The sequence below is a fragment of the Limulus polyphemus genome, unplaced genomic scaffold (genome assembly GCF_000517525.1).
Source record: "Limulus polyphemus unplaced genomic scaffold, Limulus_polyphemus-2.1.2 Scaffold360, whole genome shotgun sequence".
In the NCBI taxonomy this organism is placed as follows: domain Eukaryota; kingdom Metazoa; phylum Arthropoda; class Merostomata; order Xiphosura; family Limulidae; genus Limulus; species Limulus polyphemus.
Window position 1 is genome coordinate 617,946 of NW_013665970.1, and position 21,876 is coordinate 639,821.

Genomic DNA, 21,876 nt, shown 5'->3' on the forward strand with positions numbered 1-21,876 from the left:
AACTCTTGGGCTACTCTTTTACCAACGAATAGTGGGATTGACCGTCACATTATAACGCCCCCACGGCTGAAAGGGCGAGCATGTTCGGTGTGACGGGGATTCGAACCCGCGACCTGCAGATTGCGAGTCATGCTCCCTAACCACCTGGCCATGCCGGGCCGTGGTAGATAGCCTTACTAACTTTGCCATAACCACACAAATAGATCCTTCCTCTAAAAGTATGTTGTTTTTCCTGAAATATGTGTTATCTTTTTTCCAAAATCATTACTGCTTTATAAAAACTTCGTTGAATTTTATTCCAACACCCCTTGCAAAAGTTTTTCCACATTTTATGTCATTAAACATTATTGAAAATATTTTAATATCCAAAATCAGGTAATGGATTTCATAATCTATGTCTGTACTACGAAATGAAAGTGTAAATAATTAATCATTACTTTATACTGAAAGTTAATGATGAAAATACAGTTAATACTAAAGTATGGTAATGAATTTAATAGTCTTTGTTTGTTTGTAATTAAGCACAAAGCTACACAATGGGTTATCTGTGCTCTGCCCACCATGGGTATCGAAACCAGGATTCTAGCGTTGTAAGTCCGCAGACATGCCGCTGTGCCACTGGAGGGGGGGGGACGAATTTAATAGTAAATCAAAATATGCATAATTTTCCGTCTATGAGGTTTTGATGCATTTTAATGTTTTCTGAATGGTCCTAGTTTCTGGTCCTCATAAACATGCATTGCTACATAGGTTATTCTCAAACTATTTTTTTTTTTTGTATTTTCATATTTAAAGAAAATTTCAAAGAAATTTACACTTTATACTTTATGTCTCCATGGATATAATTAATTAAAAACGGTTCATTGTATGGTTGTAAAAAAAGGAGTTTAGTGACGTCATGCTTACAACAGTACATAGAGAAATAGACTAAATATTTCCTGGCAAACCGGATGACCTGCATGACGTCACTAAACTCCCTTTATACATATCACTCATTTGACTACACCACCATTCCCAGTTTGCCCCTGAAGAAGAAAGGCCCATCTTTCGAAAGCGCTCGATTTTTTTTATTAATTTCTATCCAGACTCCTTGAACCTACGTATTTTTCTAACATCATGAATATATACAGTTTGGTCTATGATGAAATCTTCCTCATGAGAAAGTACACGTGGCACCCGAGTTGAATAACCTAGTTACGCTAGTAATTAGGGTGAGAGGAATTTAATGGATTATTTACACTTAATGTAAGAAAAGCATACTTAATTAGCTATATTGCTTGCCAGGTTGATTTTTAGTTTCGTCTTAAGTACATAGTTTGCTCTGATCATAAGTTAATTAAAGGGGTAGGAAACACATTGTATGCATGCATATCACACTGAAAGTTAATCTCAAAAGACTAACAATTTTTGAGGAATATAATCATTTTTAAATTAATCCAAAATTATCATTTATAGTAAATTTCACGTTAACATTTTTATGTCACAGTACAAACTAAGGCGCTTACACAGAATGCAGAACCCAGAATTGTAACAATATATATATATCACTTATTCGATTACACCACCATTCCCTGATTGCCCCTGAAGAAGAAAGGTCCACCTTTCAAAAGCGCTCGGGTTATAGGGTTTTTATTCATTTCGTCCAAACTGTATAAAAATCGAAACTAATTTTTTCGAGAAAAATGGAATTGTTTTAGTACAATATAATGCCATGTTTTCTCAGTTTGGAACAATATTTTAGACCAAAGCAGTGATTTTAGAGATTTATATATAACATATTTAAGTGACCTCCAGTAACAGTGCCATACTAAATTCTTCTAATTTTTCATTTAAAATGAAGATTGTTTCGCTGCGTTTAGCCTGTTTCCTCCTTTGTATCAGACTCAGTCAAATTAAAGATACTTCTGATTTCTGCTTTGTATTCCAACATTTTCTGGCGAGTCTCCACTATTCTGTGGTCCCTACCCAATTATTCAAAAATAAATAAGTGAATCTGATAATATCCCAATAGATCTGAACACAAAATTGCCAACAAATACATGTCAATTGTTAACTCTAAAAAATTATTACGAACTATTAACAAATCAAAAAGCATTAAATAGCAGAAACAAATAACTCTTAACAGATTATATGGAATTCGATTTCTTTCTTTTGTTTTCTATATTAAAGAAAAACTTCTCCCAGAATACATAAAGTTAATTTTCATTTTCTTTCAGGTAACCTTGTTGGGAGGTTCTATTATAAGTATAATAACATGCATTTGGGTTTTCTTTGGAACGACTGAAGCCTTTATCTCATGGCAAATATACATTGTTGGAGGATTGTTTGGTATAGGTGGAACTACCATGCTTGTGGCAAGTCTAGCAATAACAGCAGATCTTATTGCTCATAACACAGTGAGTGTCTTAAAAAAATTAAATATTTTCTCTTGGTTTAAAAATATCAGTCTTTTATATATTATTACACAATAAATTGTATTTGATTAACTGCATGTGTTAGTAGGATGTATATCAATGTTTAGCTGCCTGAAATGTCTCCAAATTTGTATTCATGATACTTACAAAGGACACAAGTTTAAAAGAATAGACAAATCGTAATTAAAAAAACAGACAGCACTTTCAAAAGAAAGACATTTTTTCTTTAGAGTGAATCAAGAGTAAGTTCTGAGGAAGTCATAAAAAATACCACTGAGGTAAATTTAAATCTGAAACACAGAAGTTAAACATACAACATTAAAAAAAAAGGTTAATAAATGCTTACAACGTATCAAACCCTGACACCCTTCCTCTGGTAACTCAGCAGTTGGTTCCACCAAAGTGTAAAAACACCAGAGCAAGGGTATTATTAACATTAAAACATATATTTCAAATATACTCGAATTATCGGGTTTCTAGATTTATGTATAAACTTCTTGGTTGATAAACTTCAACAGCATATACATAAAAGATGAATACCTTGTGTTACACTGGTACAACAGGTCAAGTTCTTTTTTTAAACAGATCAAACTTTTGATAAAATGGTACTTAAGTAATTTATTTACCTAGAATTTTTTAACAGTACTAGTCCCAAAAGTGATAAATTCCTACCACTGTGTTGCTGTCAACAGATAATTTCGTCACCTCACCTTCAGTATATAATCTTTTCATCAACAGAACAGTGGTGCTTTTGTATTTGGAGCTATGAGTTTCTTTGATAAGCTTGGTAACGGAGCTGTTGTCCTGCTGATACAAGAACTTAACCCAAAACAGTAAGTTCATACTTTTACGTTTTATGATAAACCCAACATCAGGCACTGTACACAATACACGACACGAGATACTAACATGTATTTAGATACTCTCTGGAACAAGAGAACCTTTTAACTCATTAAAAATATACATTATTGGTGGATCGTTTGGAGCTACCATGCTCGTGATAAGGTTGACAACAACAGCAGACCTTACTTCTCATAACACATTCCTCACACAATATATACAATAGTGATAAAGCTTTCTCTTTCCTCCTGCTCTGTGTTTTAGCATCCATCACCCAGAACTGGCTGGGTTGATTTCTGTAATTTTTTTATGGTAACTGGAAAATGCCTGAGAGTGTACATAAGCTATTTTATTTTATGACTTTTAACAAAACAAGGATAAAAAAGCCCATGAAACATTTCTACCTTTTTATAGACCTTTGGCTTTAAAAACACAAGTACTTAATCCGTTAAATGAGTCAGTTATTACTTCCCCAAAGCAGTGTGTGCAATTGGCAATAATGAGGTCATTAGAGGTTTAATAAAAAAAAAGCAAAGAAACAAGTAGAACATTACCTATCTTTGTCCATTAATCAGCTTTTGCTTCCATAATGAGTAACCTCAGCTAATACATATAAAGATCAGAATGGATTGTTTCAAGAGTTGGGAACCTTCAATCATGAACCCAATATTTCATGAGGTTCAACCAGCTTAGGTGATTTAGGTTGGTTCTAACTACATATACTAAGCTAATAATACCAAATAATCTCTATAATAAAAGTATAATAATAATAAAATTGTACATATTAAATATTCTAATCAACACTATTAATGAACGTAACATTAAAGAAAGAAGAGAATAAATCTTACCTATAGAACACGTAGTGGTAATAAAAACAGGAAACCATCATATCACTGGGATATATGAAAAACTACTGGATTTTAGTAAACATTTAGAGTACATATCATACTACATTAAGCGAATAAAAGAAGAGCCATAGACTGTTTAGCTTACAAGATACAACAAGTTTGTAACACAGATAAAAACCACAAAGAAGGAACTTGACAAACTCACTAATGAACAATGGCTATCCGCAAGTAGTTGGAAGGTTGGACATAAATGGAACAGTGAGTAACAAGGAGAAATACAAATAATCACACAATAGTCTATCCCAAGAGTACAGACAGCAAAAGCTCGGGGCTGGCACCACAACAATCTAAAATTCCAACTGTAACAGAGAGAACTAAACAAACATAGAATCTATGAAAAGTAGGAAAATAATTATCTTCAGCATTCAGTCTGAATACATGACCCAAACAATAACATTAGTTAGGTTGAGAACACATGAAACTCAAACATGAACAATTCAGCAGTTGGATTAAATGCCAAACATCATATACAATGGAAGGATACCAGAACAACATACCAAGGATCACAGTTGATTAACGAAAAAAAAATTATACAAGTAATCGAGGTCTACTTCACTAAACACTGAAGTGAACAAAACTATATTTGAAAGGCTTGTATAGTTAAGGAACACAAATAATGCTGATTCAGTTGAAAATAGCAAAACATTGCACATTGTGAATAACGATTATTTCAAATATAAACATATGTATTTTATTTAATGAATATAATTATCATTGTTTATAAAGTCATTACCGAAATTGAAAATTTCTGACAAATGATCACCTACAACAATTAAGTAATATCTTACAAAAAAGTTTCTCTTAAGCCAATTACATTTGTTAAGGTTATGCCAAGAAACAATTCCAAGGGTCTGAAATGTTAAAACGTTGTCAATTTATTATAAGTTTGATGTCATTTATTAATAAGATTTGAAATATCTGTAAAAATGCTACATCTAAACTTTTTAAAAATGTGTGGGTATACTTTAGAATGACCGACCATTAAATATAATTTTGGATTACATTGTTAATATTATTCAACTTTAATTAAACAATTGCAATCGACTTTGATTTACAGAAACACAGCCATTAACACTAGTGACGACTGGTACCATCGTAGCGTTTTAGCATTTGCATGTGGTGGATCTGCCTTACTCACCCTTTTAGGGTTACTGATACTTTCTCGATCACAGCATAAGTTGCAAACTTCAGAGAGCAAAGCAGTATTGAAGGTGAGTTGTTTCGAAACTGATACAAAATGGCAATAAAAACTGGTGTAACCAAGTATAAGAACACTACAAACATGATAGGAAAAGTTTCACTAAACCATAAAATTGTTAACTTTCTTACTACGAAAGCTTCATTGAAAGATTTTGAAATTATTTAAAACTCTAATATGTAAAATCAGGAATGTAAGAAAGCTAAAGCATTGTACTTGGTATGCAAATTACCATTTTATGTAAGCAAGACAACAGTGCTTGTCTCTATGTAAAATGTAACTTGCTAACTTAAAAACTGTAAAATGTCTGAAACACCACTAACAACTTGCATCTATAAGTGACCATTAATATTACATAATAAAATATTGCATGAACAGGAAACTCTCTTATTAGTAAAATATATGATATTTATAAAGTGTAAATATTTATTAACTTCAAACTTGTCTTTCATATATACGCGATATCAATTTATTGATTAACGTCCTGTGTCGAATATTCTTAATTAATTTAACACGGCGAAACATTTACAACTAGTGTAGTGCCCTATCTAACAACTTCAATGAAATATCAACTGATTTATATGAACTTCATGAAATATAAAAATACTAGAATTCTTAGGTATCAAGAAATATACAAAGAAATATCTCAGTATGTCATTAGCAATTGACGTTTTGCTAACACTCATCTTTCTCAAGAGGTAAAGAGGAGTGTTAACAAAAATGTACAACAGGTACATCCCACAAAACTATGCTAAACCTAGAAATAAGGAGAAAGTAATAAATTTGGAACATCTAAAGTCGTCTTCTCATCACAAAGAAAATGTTTTTGTTCATAATAATATTAACGAATTCATGATAGTTCCTCTTACGATAAAGCAATCATAGAATAAATTCCATGTATTGTGAGAAAAATTCCCAGTTACTTACATTCTTACAACTGTTTAGATTCATTTATACAAAATAACATTATAATTCTGTAATTAATACAAGAACTTCCATCTTGTATTGCAGGTTTCTGAAGAATGAACCAACTTGTTAGATCTGACTTCATGGAAGCACAATAGTGTCATAATTAACAGAAAGAGTATAAATCACTATTTTACAATTTATTTTTCCATTAAACTGTAAGCTGGTACACAGTTATGTGTTCTAATAACTTGTGTTTACAGTATCAGAATGGATAGATTATAGTGCTAATAGTAAAAGCTTCGATGAACAGAAACTTATAATTAAAGGAGGCTCCTATCAGTATTATACTATCAGTCATGTTAAGACATTGTAAGAAAGAGTTTTGGAAAATGACTTGAAAGACTTTATAAAATGTATTTGTTATGTACCTTTCTTGTGTTTAAATGGTATTTAGCTCTAGAAACCTGAAGTTTTAATAAAAGTTATCACATCAAAATAAAACAAGCAGGTTCAAAATGAATGGTTTCAGAACAACTTCATTACTCTGAAGTGTAAATAAAAGTACATTTAATTAATATCAAATGTTGAAATTGGCAAATAATAATTCAGATCACTTTGTGAATAATAATAATTTTATTGAATTTTCTATAGATATATGAAGAAATCACAAGATTTCCAAACAAGGAAACTTGTACTCAAAGATGATAAGTCCTCTAAACATGACCTTATACTTTATTCAGGGTAAAAAAAACTTTTACTTGGAACAAACATAAAACAGATATTAATACAATTTTATTTAAAAAAATATTATGATGATATAATGTAAGCCTTAGTTATATAATTTGACGAGTCGGAATAATAGAGATTAAATTACTCATTTTATGGTAAAATATCCTTTTTTTTTTCTCTAAGAAAGAGTTCAGAAACTAAGAGTTTTACTTTTGTTTTCTTACTAATATTCAAAACGTAATTTTTACAATGTTTTCATATACAAAATATAACAATTGGTTCACTGTTTTAATTAAGACATACTCCTGAAGCATTATTTATGGGTAAAATAAATGTGGTTTTTACAATTCACTGTAATAATGAAAAAAGGGAGCTCATATTGTGTCTTTAAACTTGAGTGAAAAGTCACCGTTTTGATACTTTACAATCAAATAAAACATAGGTTAATATATATAAACAAACTTAAATATTTATAATAACATATACCCAATCACAGTGAAAAGCCAATAGCACTTGAAGTTACAAAGTTAATAGATCATCAGGAATAACCAGTGATACAGACAGAAAACTATGACAGTTTCCACATAATCTAACAGGAATAAACAATCAACATGCCATTAAGGTAACTTGATTGATAGTTCTAGGACATTTGACTCCATGTATAACATTGTACAGTTTTCTTATATCACAGTCATTAAGTACTTCACTAATATGCTAAGAAGGGTATACTACAATTTATTCGGTCAAGCTCTTTGTTACGTAATTTTTAAATCATGTTTTTATTAAAAAAAGAAAATGAACTCTTGACAAGAATTTTTGGGATTGAGTTATGGTGTTTGTTACAGTTAATATTCTATAAATCAATATGCCTAAAAATGAAGTAATTTGGTTTAATATGATTTAGTGTATGTCAATTGTTTATAAAAGTACTGAGCTATTCTTCCTTCCAACCGAGACTGTTCCTCTGACACAATTCGGGGATTACCTGTTCTACTGAGAAACCCTACACTATGCGAAAGCAAAATATGTTATTCGGGCTTTATTTAAAGCGAGAAACTACACCCACATTTTCTACTTATCCAATGAAACTCTGAAGTATTATAACAGAAAAAAAGAAAGATTGCTTTCGAAAAGTAAACTTTCCTTCAACAAGTATGAGCCGACAAGTGACTCCCTTACACCGATGAGAAAAGAAATCCATTTTTAAAAATTTATGTTTATTATTGGGTCTTTTAAGTATCAGAGTGGTGAAAGAATAAGTTCAAAAAATACTTAAAAAACAACAAAGTTGTGACATGGACATTTTCAATAAGGAAAAACTCAAGCATGCCACAAGTTATTTAACAACTTGGCAAAAATCTTCTACATTAACATTAATATAATTGTGTTAATATCAGTACATATTTAAACACATTCTTGAAACTGAAATCAATCTTATCATTTAGTCTTAAATATTTAAAAAATATATGCATTCTAAAATAATGTCCATTATCAGACATGAAAGCCTAAAATCATTTTAAAAATAAAAGTTAAGTTCTCCTGTGTGTTAAATTTATCTGATATTTCTAATAAATGAATAAAATTACTTACTAGTGAAATGAAAAAGAAATTAAAGCTTCACACGATTAAGATAAAAAAGTATCTAATGACCTGCGAGGTATTAGGAGGTATAAAATTTGGTTGGAAAATGTCATGTCAGAATTAAAGGAAAATATCTTCCTAAAATTCTAGAAACTTAAATAGAAAAACATCAATTATGTCAGGTTAAAAATAAAATTAAAAACTTAAACAAGGATAAGAGTTAACTACAGGCTTTCAAACTTAAGGTAAGTGTTTGATGTTTTTATAATTAATCTGACTTGCCATTTTTTACCAAAATAATCTTATTTAACAAAAAAAGAACAAAATTTCGTCATTTTTTCTTGGGTTTTTTTTATTTTTGTATTCATTTAAAATTTTTTTAATGCTGGTTTATGAAGCCATTATTTTTTTCATATCACCATTATGTTTTAAACATGTAATTTTCCCAATAATCTTTCTAAAATCATTAACACTTCTTTGAAGAAACATTTAATTATTTTTCTCAAAAAGTCAGTCTAACTGTCTCCACAACAACCTCTCCAAGAAAAATTATCACCAAAATTTAAGTAAAAGTTTGAAAAGAAATTGTCCACATTCATAAACCTTTTTATTCAAAATTGTTTGGCTATGTTATAGCAACTGTCACCACATAAACCTGACGTTTGAAACAGAGCCAAAAAGCTTACTGTAAGAAAACCATTTTAAATTTCAAGAATTCCCGTGTACACTAAATAACTCTTAACCAATATCACGAGCTTTACACAACAATGTGAAAATCAGTTGAACATGAAAAGTTTGCATGCATTATTTTCAAAATACTTGTGCCATTTAATTCAACTTTTGCTTCATATCCTACCATACATTTTCTATGAAGATTTATTGTTTGAACTTAACATTTAGAAAAATAACACCTGATTCCAGGATCTTCCTAAAAAATAGTTATCAACAATCAGAGCATATGAAATTATGTATCCAAGTGTTCTAGCTTTTCTAGTTTGATAAAAAAACGTTTTATAAGAAAAGTACTACAGTCATTAAGCTGTAAGAAGTAGTCTATCGCACTAAACTTTTTAACCCAAAAATAAACTAAAAAGTAAAATTATCACTTCACATTCTCAGTCTATATCATACATTTTAAACCTAATAGGTAAAAAACAACCCAAAATAATAAAACGAATTATATAAACTAGGATTAAAATATATTAAAGATTAAAATAAATCTAGCACAACTTTGTAATTTCTATTCCTTTTAAAGTCTGCTCCCTGAAAGCACCATATAAATAAAACATTTTTTTAGATATTTGTATCACCATCCTAATAGTAAAACTAGACAAAACACAACAGACATTTCAATGCTTTGTGCTATTCACTCACATGGAGTGTATTTTTTTAAAACACGTTCACATCAATGTCTCTGTCTTGAACATGTCATTTCACGTCTCATTCATCATTCATTCGCCCACATCAGCATCTTTGTCACCAACACTGTACAAAAACAAGAAAGATAAGGACAAAAGTGCTGTTCCCAGGAAGTCACCTAAGGCTGTCAGATATGGTATTGCTGAATTATCTGGATCAATGCTTTTTTTCCACATCCAGTGTATCATACAAAATGCTATGTACAACAGTATTAGTACCTAGAAAAATCAGAATATAAATATTTTACATTCCTGTATTACAGAGCATCTGTTGGATAAAAGCTTCAAAACTTGCAAATATGTTAATACATACAATCCCTAAAAAAATTAAACAATGAGATTATATATTTGTACTTAATTATAAATTTCATACATTTTCAAGTGGAATCTCTTTTTCTAGCAATAAAATTCAAACTTCTACTTGAAACATTTACTCAGATGAGTTCATCTTTGCTGGCAGCATAAAACAATTAGAAAAATACTCATTAGGTTATATTTATTGAAACAACACACATATATTATTTAAAACAATCAAGAAAGGCATAAACAAATCATTCATCACACTAGTCTTGTTTGATATCCTCGTAATAGAAGCATTAAGTAGTTCAAAATCACATTCATTTATGGAACGTCGACTTGTTTCTGAAAATGATAACTGTTCTATCCAAGTATCATTTTTCCCTATTTTATAAATTGGGCAATTATAATTATTTTAAATTTATTGAAGAACAAAAAAACAGATGTAAGCTAAAAGCTAATAAAATTAAATAAGTACATAATATACAAAAGTACCTACATGATTAATTTGATAAATTACCATTAATTTAGAGACTTTTTAATTTACTTATTAATTAACCATTAATTTTTGTACTTAATAAAGACACTTCAATCAGCAAAGTGAAACTGAACCTCTAAAATACAGTGGCATAATTATATTTCACTTCTAATGTTTGTGGTTTACTAATGAATATAAAAGTTGAATACAACTTACTAAAGCAACAAAACAGCTACAAAAAAATAGATAAAAAAATCATTACTGGCATCATATAAAAATGTCCATGCTTGTATATTATTTCAAATGTTCAGAAGTGAGTAGTAATACCATTCTATCTTATTTACTTCAAATATTTTAAACATACAACTATAATCTTCAACAAATACATTACCTGTATAACAGCAGCAGTCAAGTACGTTACAAGGAAAATCAGAGTAATTGAGGTGTGACCAGCTTGTACAAAATGGATCCCGTATGTGAAGATGAGATGCCCTGGAATGACCATCAACATCAGGACACGAGCTGTCCTAGCATGAGGATCTGAAAAATTAAATGGTTAAAAGATTTAGATGAACAAAGTCACTAACTATTCTTATACAAACCAACCTAAACATGTGATAAGTGAAGGTAAATAAGATCACTAAAGACTGGTGGTTTCAAAAACTAAAATTCAGTCAACTGCATTTTTCATTTGAAAACTTCCAAGCTTCTAAAGCTAACAAAACCATAAATATATTTTCAGTAAGTTGGGATTTTCTCTCTCTCCCAGTTTATTTGCCATAAAGTCCCCTTTTTTCTTTATAGAGACTGTAAATTTTTAAATTTTCAGTTATTATGCCAGACATCTGTTTTATAATATGGAGCTTTGTAAATTCTGAAGGCATAGCTGTCAAATTCTCTTTGAATATTTTAAATGGCATAAATATATATGTTTAGCCATAGAAAGTCAACATTAGCTACGTGTAGATTGCCAAAGATTGCCACCATCTTTTGGCAATGTATAAACACTTCCACACTGACATTCCAGACATCACAAGGCTACTCATTTTATTTTACTCTTGGAGCATCTTGAATTATTTCTCAACAAGAAAGCATAAACTAATAATTTTCCTGTTCCCCTGTCAGGAAATAAACTTTTGTTTCTTACTTTATTTTTTTAATATTTTAAGCTCTACTGCATGATACTATTATATTCTGTACTGTAATCAGTCATATGGTTGGTCGACTCTTTTATTTCATTTACTTGGGTCTGACTCACTTTAGTGCATGGGCTCACTGCAGCACTTGCACAATTGTGTACTGCCCTGAGCACAGTTAAGTGAATCAAAGTTAACACATGTGATAACCTTATCTCCATTTCATTGTGATAATACATTTTTTCAACTTTAAAAACTATGGAACAATCTTTTAAATACCTTATACACTTCGTGATGCCCTAATTATAAGGGGGCATACATCAATTATAGCTATTCTCAAAACACATGACATCAATCCAACAAACAATGTTGTTTTCCTTACTGTACACTTTATTATCACCATGAATTATTCACAGGTCCCTACTAGTTTTTTTGGGTTGCACGTTTCCAAGTAATCTAAGTATATTCTAGTTTTGTATGTATGAAGAGAAAAGAAGTGGATTTTATAGGTTCTCAAACTTATTTACTATTTTTTGTTGAAGTAATTACTTTATTTCCTTTTCATTTTATAAAAAAGATCCCACCAGTAATTTGAAACTATCAGGTTTTACTGTGGACTTTGCCCCTGCATGAGCTTAAGGTTAGTAGGAAGTCTTTCTGAAAAAATGGTACAAAATTTTTAAAACATGTAAAATGGTAGCTTTTATAAATACAATATAGTATAATAAATACTAATATTACGTACTTATGTCACTTTCAATAAAATATACACCATTTTACTGTTAAATTTCTTTCATCAAAGAGAGCTAGTGCATGATATTATTAGACTCATGATTGTATTTTGCTGATACAATTCAGATCTTGCCAGTGTTGTATATATTTTCAGTCAAAGCAGTCTTCTCTTTGCGAACACACATGTCAAATCTGGCCAGTGTTATAAATGTTTTCAGTCAGAGCAGTCTTCTCTTTGCTAACGCACACGTCAAATCTGGCCAGTGCTAGCAAAGAGAAGACTGCTCTGACTGAAAACATTTATAAAACACATGTCAAATCTGGCCAGTGTTATAAATGTTTTCAGTCAGAGCAGTCTTCTCTTTGCTAAAACACATGTCAAATCTGGCCAGTGTTACAAATGTTTTCAGTCAGAGCAGTCTTCTCTTTGCTAATGCACACGTCAAATCTGGCCAGTGTTATAAATGTTTTCACTGAGAGCAGTCTTGTCACACCAGCATTTACTTAAGTCTTAAATCACTAGTTCTATATGTTTCTGTACAATGTGTATTGCTGTATGAATAAATAATTGTATTATGAATATAACATGTTTTTTTACTACATGCTAGCTATTTTACCTTTTTAACCCTATCCCTAAGTAAGTCAAAGTTTGCATGTCACAACTCTTCACAGTTAGATTAAAAATTTAATTAAAGTACTTTATTATCAATTTTACAAATACACTTCACATCAAAATGTAATTAATAAATCAAATTTCAATATTATATAAGTTTTAATTTTAAAAGGAAATATTTGAATAAATCTTCAATCTCCCCAGGTATGTGTATCATGACATTTGTTCACCCAGACTTACCCATTTGTTTTTCTCATCACCTCCCTTTGATGTCCTGAGTTTAACATAAATCACTCATTATAGTATAGATATTACTAAGATATAGTCTAGTTTTATAGTCTTCAATCTTCTTTATTCTTGGAGACATTAGCTAGAAAGTCATTCCCACTTGTCATGCACAGAAATCACATCCTCTCTTTCACAAATTGCCAATAATATTCTCTTATTTTTGCTATTACATCATTTATGACCAATAGAAAGGCAATGTTTAATTTCCCAAATGATGAATAATGCTCTTTGTTCTCAGTAAAAACTCTTAGTAATTTCACCAAAAGATTGAAAATTGCTACACCAAGTTCAGATTGAGTAGCTAAGGAAATTATTTTAAGGCACTTCTACCCTAGTTATTAGAAAGCCAGTTAAATTATAATAGTTATAGAACATTGTTTGCTTTGTATATGTTATTATTTGGTGTTCTTAAGTGCATAGTTCAAAGTACAAATTATTTAATGTACTAATATTAAAAAAGAAGTAGTTGATAATTTCACTGGTGGGCTAACAACAACAAAAAACACATGAGGCCAAAAGTAAGTAATAAATTTGTTTTTTATACAATTTTTTTTATTGTTATAAAATTAATTAAAATGTAAAAACTAGAAACTTATTGGGTTAGATAACGAAAAAAAAATAATAATTTCTCTAAGTATGCTGGGAAACACGGTAACTTGACCTATACATTTGGTGTGTGATTTACAGCTTGAATCACAGGATTACTAGTTAGACACAGTTCAAAGAACAATAAAATTAAATAAAAACAGATGTAAACTGCTGAAACTTAAGCTGTTTACAATAAATAATTGTAATTTTCTAGTATATCTGCAGTGATTCTAGAAAACAAAAAGGTAATTTACATATATTACGTATTTTTTGTGGTGGTTACAGGGTCGGTCAAATGTAGAATCCATATAGTGTTAGAAAAAATAACAGCTAAAATTGTTTTGACTGGATAATCATTAAGGAAGTTCTAGAGGTTATACAAACAGAAAAAGTACTTTAATCTCATCATAAAAATCATTTTGCACTAGAACTATTCAGACATTCACTTCAGAAATTCCCAGGCAGATATTCAGTAAAAAACACTTAATTAAAAAATCTGATTTTTGTGTTTGCAAAAGACTTGGAATGTTTCCTAGAGGCTTGCCACATTTTGTGAAACAACACTTACTACATTAAAAGTTATAGTATTATACTTTCATGATCACCTGGTGGTTGGTCCATATATAGAGGTATAGGAGTTTATGTGAAGATCTAATAAATATGTGAATGATAAGGGCTGGCTTTGAGTGTTTTATATTTATTTAAAAACTTAGTTTAGTACTAAGAGGAGACTCGTATTCTTTGCTTTAATCAGATTTACATTTTAAATTCATGGTCACACTCATCATGCAGTTGAGAAAAAAAGGAGAAAAACTTACAACTATGAAATCATGTTAAAAGTAGGTATAAGAATATATATATAAACATAAACCTTGCACAATATCAAGGAAAACTTCACTGGTTATTATTAAATACTAACTGACCTAGACTATCAAGTATTTTGAGTAAGAAAGGTAAAACAAACACTATCACAAGAAAATAATTTGTATTTATTAAAGAACATAAACACTTACTACTGCTGCAGAAGGCAGAACAGGGATCAATACAGAAATGTGAATCACTCGATGGAAGGGTGCCTAACTTTGATCTTTGGTGGAGAAAAGTGGAAATACGACTAGCTTGAACCGCAACCAGATTTCCACCAACACCTATGTTAACCAAAGTAATGAATTAAATGCACATATAATCTCAGGCAAAGAATCATTTACAGTACTAAGAGGAGACTCGTATTCTTTGCTTTAATTAGATTTACGTTTTAAATTCATGAATATATTAATTACACCATGAACTAATGGTTAATAGACACTTAACAAATAGAATCAATGTTTTTTAAGAAAGGTAGAAACTGTAGATTATGCAAGTCATGATGAGATCATGAAGCATGTTTGTGATATGTAAGTAACTGCAAGAAACCAATAAACTCTTTATGAAAACATCATCAACTCAACTACAACAATCAGTTAGTGGTGTTATTCTTTACCTATTTAAATGTATAATAAATATAAAGACTTTCTTTACACCATTCTATTTTTTAATTAGACTTAACATTAACAGTCGTTAATAACAAGAAAAAAAATCAACATTTTTTTAAATATTTTTGCCTGGAATCATACAGTACATACTTATGACAAGGTGATGTACATAAACTCAAACTGACTATCTTATAATTTTCTAGATGTCTGCTTTAGATGCTTAACAGTAAAAATCAATAAAGAATAAAGTGAAATCTAATACAGAATATACAAGGCATATAATAGTACATTCCACGACAAGAAAAGACTAAGCATAACAAATGTACAATTCATTCATTTTTAAGGTCACATAACTATACTAACTTAATTTTTGAATCAATCTATCTCTATTCACTTAAATGTTAACTTACCATGAGTGCACTGTCTGAAGTTTTATTTAAGATACCCAACTGGGCTATTTTTTTTCTTTCTAGAAACCACAATTATATAGCTGACACAGTCAGAACATTACAAAATATACTTAGATTCATTCCAGTACATCCCTGCAATTATCTTAATCTTTCTAATTTCAGAATGATGAACTTTGTGAAATAAATGTCAAATTCAAGTTTGATGACAAGGAACCCACTTTTTAGAAAATAAAGTTTGGAGACAATGTGAATAGGTAGTGAAAGAAACTATTAAAAATGTACAATGTTAAGTGTCAATTCTTTATCAGTCTTTACTTCTGCTTTTCCATCTGACACCAAATACACCCTTTTACTGCAATTTCTTTCTATTATCTAACTATAATCCAATTGTATATGCAACTAACTGTCCAAGAAATATTAATCCCTAGGTCTCACACCATGTTAACTAAACACCATCTGCATTCTTTTTTACACTATTTCTTCACACCATATTAAACAAATCCAATGTGCAATATCCTTACAGATCCCAAACTATACAACGTGTTAATAAATGCCATTGATTATTCTTTCACTATTTCTTCAAACCACAAATCTTTGCACCTTACATCCATTTTTCATACTGTTTAACTGAAATTCAAAAAACATTGCATTTGATAAAAACCCACCATTAATAACAGGCTGGAAAACAGCAATACCATGGAACCTTGTGACAGCAAAATCTAATATACAACCTCCAATGCTGTGAAAAAAAAAGTGGTTAAAAAAATGTTAGTTAAAGAACAAAAAATATTTTTTGGAAAAATCTGTATATATATATATATAAAAGAACAATAAACAATTTTCATAAATAAAACTCACAATTTTGGAATAAACTGTGAAACTTAAAATGTACTAAAAAATATTTTGAGCATTTCACCAAATACAGGACCTTAAGAATTTTATTTTAAACATTGTTTGCTAGATAATGACATACTCAAAGCATCCCCCCCATCAAGTAAAACAAGTGACCTGAAAACTTTTTGCAAACAAAGATGAGAGAACATTATCAAATCAAAGTTTTACAACCATCTATCTTTAAGCAACTGAAAATTAATTCATTCATACAAAAGTGTTGCTCTATAGTTTTTAAATGATCAGTATAACAAAGGCTTCTTAGAAGTAACTGAACCACATCATATTTACAGTTTTATTGCTGATATTATGATCTTTATGTATATCATTTGAAAGCATTGAATAAAAATTGGCTTGGATTCTTAACACTTCCATGCTTTCCACTTAAACAATCATCTACTGCACGTCCGAGTCAGCAGGTGACTGAAAATTTCACTATACGACATTTCTTTATAAAACACTGAACACAAATTTGCCACCTCACATGATACAAACAATATTGCCTTTACTCTGTTAATGTGTAATTGAGAAAAAAAGTTTTTAAGGCTATAAGATATCACGAAGAACAGAATACGACGAAGCAAGCATTCTCTCAAATTGCTAACACTTTTGGAAAAACGATTCTAATTAGCATGCTCAAGAAGATTTTTATGCCAAAAGAACTAAAAGAAATCATGTATTTTAACAAAAAGATTTGTTATTATAACTTTTTCTCAACTGATTACATATCCAAAAACAAAGTGTAAAAATTTCAACCAAAAGAGAACCTTGAAAAATGTGTATTTAAGATTAACTGGCCTCAACAGCTCTGCACAACTAGTTTGCCCACAGCAGCTACACAGTTCTTATACTTTCATGCCTCTAGTTACATTTTGTATATTCTTATATTTAAATAGTTACATATCTTTCCAAGATCACTGGCAAAAATATTCATATTTTATAAACTAACTGGCTTGTCATTTTAATGTTTGCTTGGTGTTGTCAGAAATAACGTAATATTCACTGAAAACATAAGAAAATAATTTAGTTTACAAATCAATAATGCTGTACTTTTTTATTATTATTATTATTATTTATACTTGAATATTTGTATTATAAATAATCAATTAACATCCAAGAAAAGCTTCTAAAGTCCACCTAGCTGTATAGAACTCAAGTACAATAACACATATTTTTCCAACTTATTTCGGATTTAAAAGTCAACAAATTATTTGCCTATTAACCCACAGAACAAACCATTGTAGCAATGATTGAACTATTTTGTAAATTAACGTTAACTTGCACTGGAAAAAATGTTGTTTACAAAAATCATTAAATTACATTTTATCTTAAAATTTTGTTTTACAATATGATGATTAAATTTAACTATTCTTAAGAGTATAATTGTTATTCTAAATACCATGGTTTTATTTTTAAACAAAAAATATTGTACCTGGATATTGTCATAGCAGAAATCACTGGAATCCAACCCGAGTAAAGGACATCATGTGTGAATTCATTATTGTGTGCTATAAAGCTCCAGAGTGGAAGTAATAGAAGGGCAAATGCAACCACCAAGGGTGCTACCCACACATTAGTACCTGATTTAATAACCAAAATCTATGTTACAGAACATGTTAAATAAAGTACAATCCACAAGAAAAACCTCATATGCATTGCACTGACCAATGGTACACTGATGCTATTTATATGCCAGTACTTTTTTATAAAATGTTTACAATTAGTGCCACATAAACTGTTACTGTACTTCAACAATACTTAAACTTTTCTTTAAACTTTACAAGATATAAATATAAAGGTAAAGGAAATTTTTTTACACATGAGCTTTAATTTTAAATCCACATAAATATATTTAAATTTGAAAGAAAATTAAATATTCTCATATTTTCTTGCCTATAGTTACATTTTATATACGCTTATATTCAAACAGTTACACGTCTTTTCATGACCACTTGCAATAATATTTGTATTTCATACAGAAACATATACAAGTACATATTTAAAACCATATCCTTTAATACTAAGCCATTGAACAAGGAAGTGGTTGTTCTTCATGTAGAAGTTGCAGAATTTTGACTGCCTACTCTAGCTGTGATAATTATGTTTGATCTGATTTAAGATAAGTTGAAACATATACAATTAAGAAAGTTCAACATTAAAAGAGCACAGCATAAAAAATTTGGCATTTTTTTATGGATTAAAAGTATTGCAATGTATACATATACTTCAAATCAAGGCTGGTTCTTACATACAAATCTAATGAAAATAATAAAATAATACTTCTTTCTACAAAATCAAACAAAATTTAAAAATTAATAACTGAACTAAATCACAATACAACCTACCTAGGTTACTGAAAAAAAAATTACTAATCCAAGCCAACAGAGCCAATGTTGTAAGATCTCCCAATGATGCAGCTATTGGAGTGGCTATGTTGTCAGGATTTATGTGACATTTGACAGATAAAATGACTACAGCAACCATTAGTAAACCTACAATAAAAATAAATTAAAAACTGTATATTTCTACATGCTCAAGCATATCTCCTTAACATAAAATACTAATATGACATTTTCAAAATAACGGGAACATATTTTATGTTTAAAGAATTCAAGATATTAATGTAGATAAATTGTGTAGCATGGCAATAATGTGTATACAAACTATCTAAAGTAAGACTAGCAACGCTGGCTGTCAGAAGGTTAGTAAGACAACTAATGTAACAACATACCTAAAGTAAGACTAGCAAAGCTGGCTGTCAGAAGGTTAGTAAGACAACTAATGTAACAACATACCTAAAGCAAGACTAGCAAAGCTGGCAGTCAGAAGGCTACTAGCACAACTAATGTAACAACATAGCTAAAGTAAGACTAGCAACGCTGGAAGTCAGAAGGTTACTAAGACAACTAATGTAACAACATACCTAAAGTAAGACTAGCAAAGCTGGCAGTCAGAAGGCTAGTAACACAACTAATGTAACAACATACCTAAAGTAAGACTAGCAACGCTGAAAGTCAGAAGGTTACTAAGACAACTAATGTAACAACATACCTAAAGTAAGACTAGCAATGCTGGAAGTCAGAAGATTACTAAGACAACTAATGTAACAACATACCTAAAGCAAGACTAGCAATGCTGGCAGTCAGAAGGCTAGTAACACAACTAATGTAACAACATAGCTAAAGCAAGACTAGCAATGCTGGAAGTCAGATGGTTACTAGCACAACTAAAGTAACAATATACTTAAAGCAACACTGGCAGTCAGAAGGTTACTAAGACAACTAATGTAACAACATACCTAAAGCAAGACTAGCAAAGCTGGCAGTCAGAAGGCTAGTAACACAACTAATGTAACAACATAGCTAAAGCAAGACTAACAGTGGTGGCTGTCAGGCGGTTACTAGCACAACTAAAGTAACAATATACTTAAAGCAACACTGGCAGTCAGAAGGTTATTAAGACAACTAATGTAACAACATACCTAAAGCAAGACTAGCAAAGCTGTAAGTCAGAAGGCTAGTAACACAACTAATGTAACAACATACCTAAAGCAACACTGGCAGTCAAAAGGTTACTAGCACAACTAATATAACAACATACCTAAAGCAAGACTAGCAAAGCTGGCAGTCAGAAGGCTAGTAACACAACTAATGTAACAACATAGCTAAAGCAAGACTAACAGTGGTGGCTGTCAGGCGGTTACTAACACAACTAAAGTAACAATATACTTAAAGCAACACTGGCAGTCAAAAGGTTATTAAGACAACTAATGTAACAACATACCTAAAGCAAGACTAGCAAAGCTGTAAGTCAGAAGGCTAGTAACACAACTAAAGTAACAATATACTTAAAGCAACACTGGCAGTCAAAAGGTTACTAGCACAACTAATATAACAACATACCTAAAGCAAGACTAGCAATGCTGGCAGTCAGAAGGCTACTAGCACACAACAGAAGACCGTGATGAATATCAAACTTCCCTTCTGGGATCCATCCCATTATCATAGCAAACAAGGATGCTAGGAAGCCCACCACACTGGCTTGACACTGAAAATAGAGAGATCTTAAAATAATTACAGAAGTTAACCCCCCTCACACACACAGATGTCTGTCACTACCATCTAAAGTATTAATTATCAAAATTCTCCCTCGATATGCTACTACTAATAATACAATTAAACACGATTAAAAATCTGAGTAATATTTCCTAGAAACAACACAAAATTGTAATAAATTAATTTTTTCTACATAATACATGTACAAATGTCATTTTTATACGTAATCCAATACAAATAAGGAAAACTTGCCTGAAGAAGAGCCATGTTTCCATATGTAATCTTCCATTGTTGAGAAAGGGAATCAAGGTTTCCAAGATTGGCCTAAACAGAAATATAGATAGTTAGTCAAGTTATACATGTGGAGGATATGAAAATTGTTTTTAGGTTTATGTATATATACATTTGAATAACTAAAAAATCATAAATTACTACATCAATACCATAGAATTCAACTATAATTTATCGAGCTTAGTAACCGAGATATATTTTACTTTCAAAAAAATATTAAATTTCGAGCAGACTAAAGACACAACCTACTGATTTAAATCTTGGTTCAAAAGAAAGAAATGGTGCTAGCCACATTAGAAAGGCTGAGAAAACTACTAGGGGGAAATTCTGAGCTTCCAATTGGTTATTCGTGTCACATATAGAAGTGTATATAAGGAAGCATTTCCAAAAATGGAATGAGCAATATCTTAGCAAATAGAAGAGATAAGACCTTCTTATTTTATATTCTAGCTTGTCAATATCTGTAATTTGAGTTTCTAATTCATACAAAACCATAGACTTAGTATTTTGACTTCACAAACATCTAATTTGAACCAGTGCTGCATCCAACAAACCACGTGCATACAAAAATCAATGTTTATCTGTGTTTTTTAACATTTACTTTTAAATTAAAAAATTGAGTAATGTA

General features: G+C 30.3%; 2 protein-coding genes across 5 annotated transcripts in view; one reads left to right on the forward strand and one right to left on the reverse strand.

Annotated features, from left to right (window-relative positions):
- LOC106457675 (major facilitator superfamily domain-containing protein 12-like) overlaps nucleotides 1-6,789 on the forward strand; it is a 25,549-nt gene extending 18,760 nt beyond the window's left edge. Inside the window, exons 7-10 of the mRNA XM_022383693.1 lie at nucleotides 2,217-2,396; nucleotides 3,153-3,247; nucleotides 5,220-5,373; nucleotides 6,372-6,789. Of these exons, the coding sequence (XP_022239401.1) occupies nucleotides 2,217-2,396; nucleotides 3,153-3,247; nucleotides 5,220-5,373; nucleotides 6,372-6,386 (444 nt within the window). The 3' untranslated portion in view covers nucleotides 6,387-6,789. The remainder of the gene's footprint in view (nucleotides 1-2,216; nucleotides 2,397-3,152; nucleotides 3,248-5,219; nucleotides 5,374-6,371) is intronic.
- A 2,143-nt stretch (nucleotides 6,790-8,932) lies between these two features.
- The window catches only part of LOC106457676 (solute carrier family 41 member 1-like), a 29,472-nt gene continuing 16,528 nt past the window's right edge, over nucleotides 8,933-21,876 (reverse strand). For 3 of the 4 annotated variants that reach the window (XM_013917113.2, XM_022383691.1, XM_022383688.1), the window contains 8 exons: nucleotides 21,210-21,281; nucleotides 20,805-20,949; nucleotides 19,248-19,394; nucleotides 18,335-18,482; nucleotides 16,677-16,750; nucleotides 15,143-15,277; nucleotides 11,164-11,312; nucleotides 9,759-10,216 (listed from right to left, as the gene is read on the reverse strand). In XM_013917113.2, coding sequence (XP_013772567.1) covers nucleotides 10,031-10,216; nucleotides 11,164-11,312; nucleotides 15,143-15,277; nucleotides 16,677-16,750; nucleotides 18,335-18,482; nucleotides 19,248-19,394; nucleotides 20,805-20,949; nucleotides 21,210-21,281 — 1,056 coding nt within the window. In that variant the 3' untranslated portion in view covers nucleotides 9,759-10,030. Of the gene's footprint in view, nucleotides 10,217-11,163; nucleotides 11,313-15,142; nucleotides 15,278-16,676; nucleotides 16,751-18,334; nucleotides 18,483-19,247; nucleotides 19,395-20,804; nucleotides 20,950-21,209; nucleotides 21,282-21,876 lie in introns of all 4 variants that reach the window. The other variant, XM_013917114.2, reaches the window with a different exon arrangement.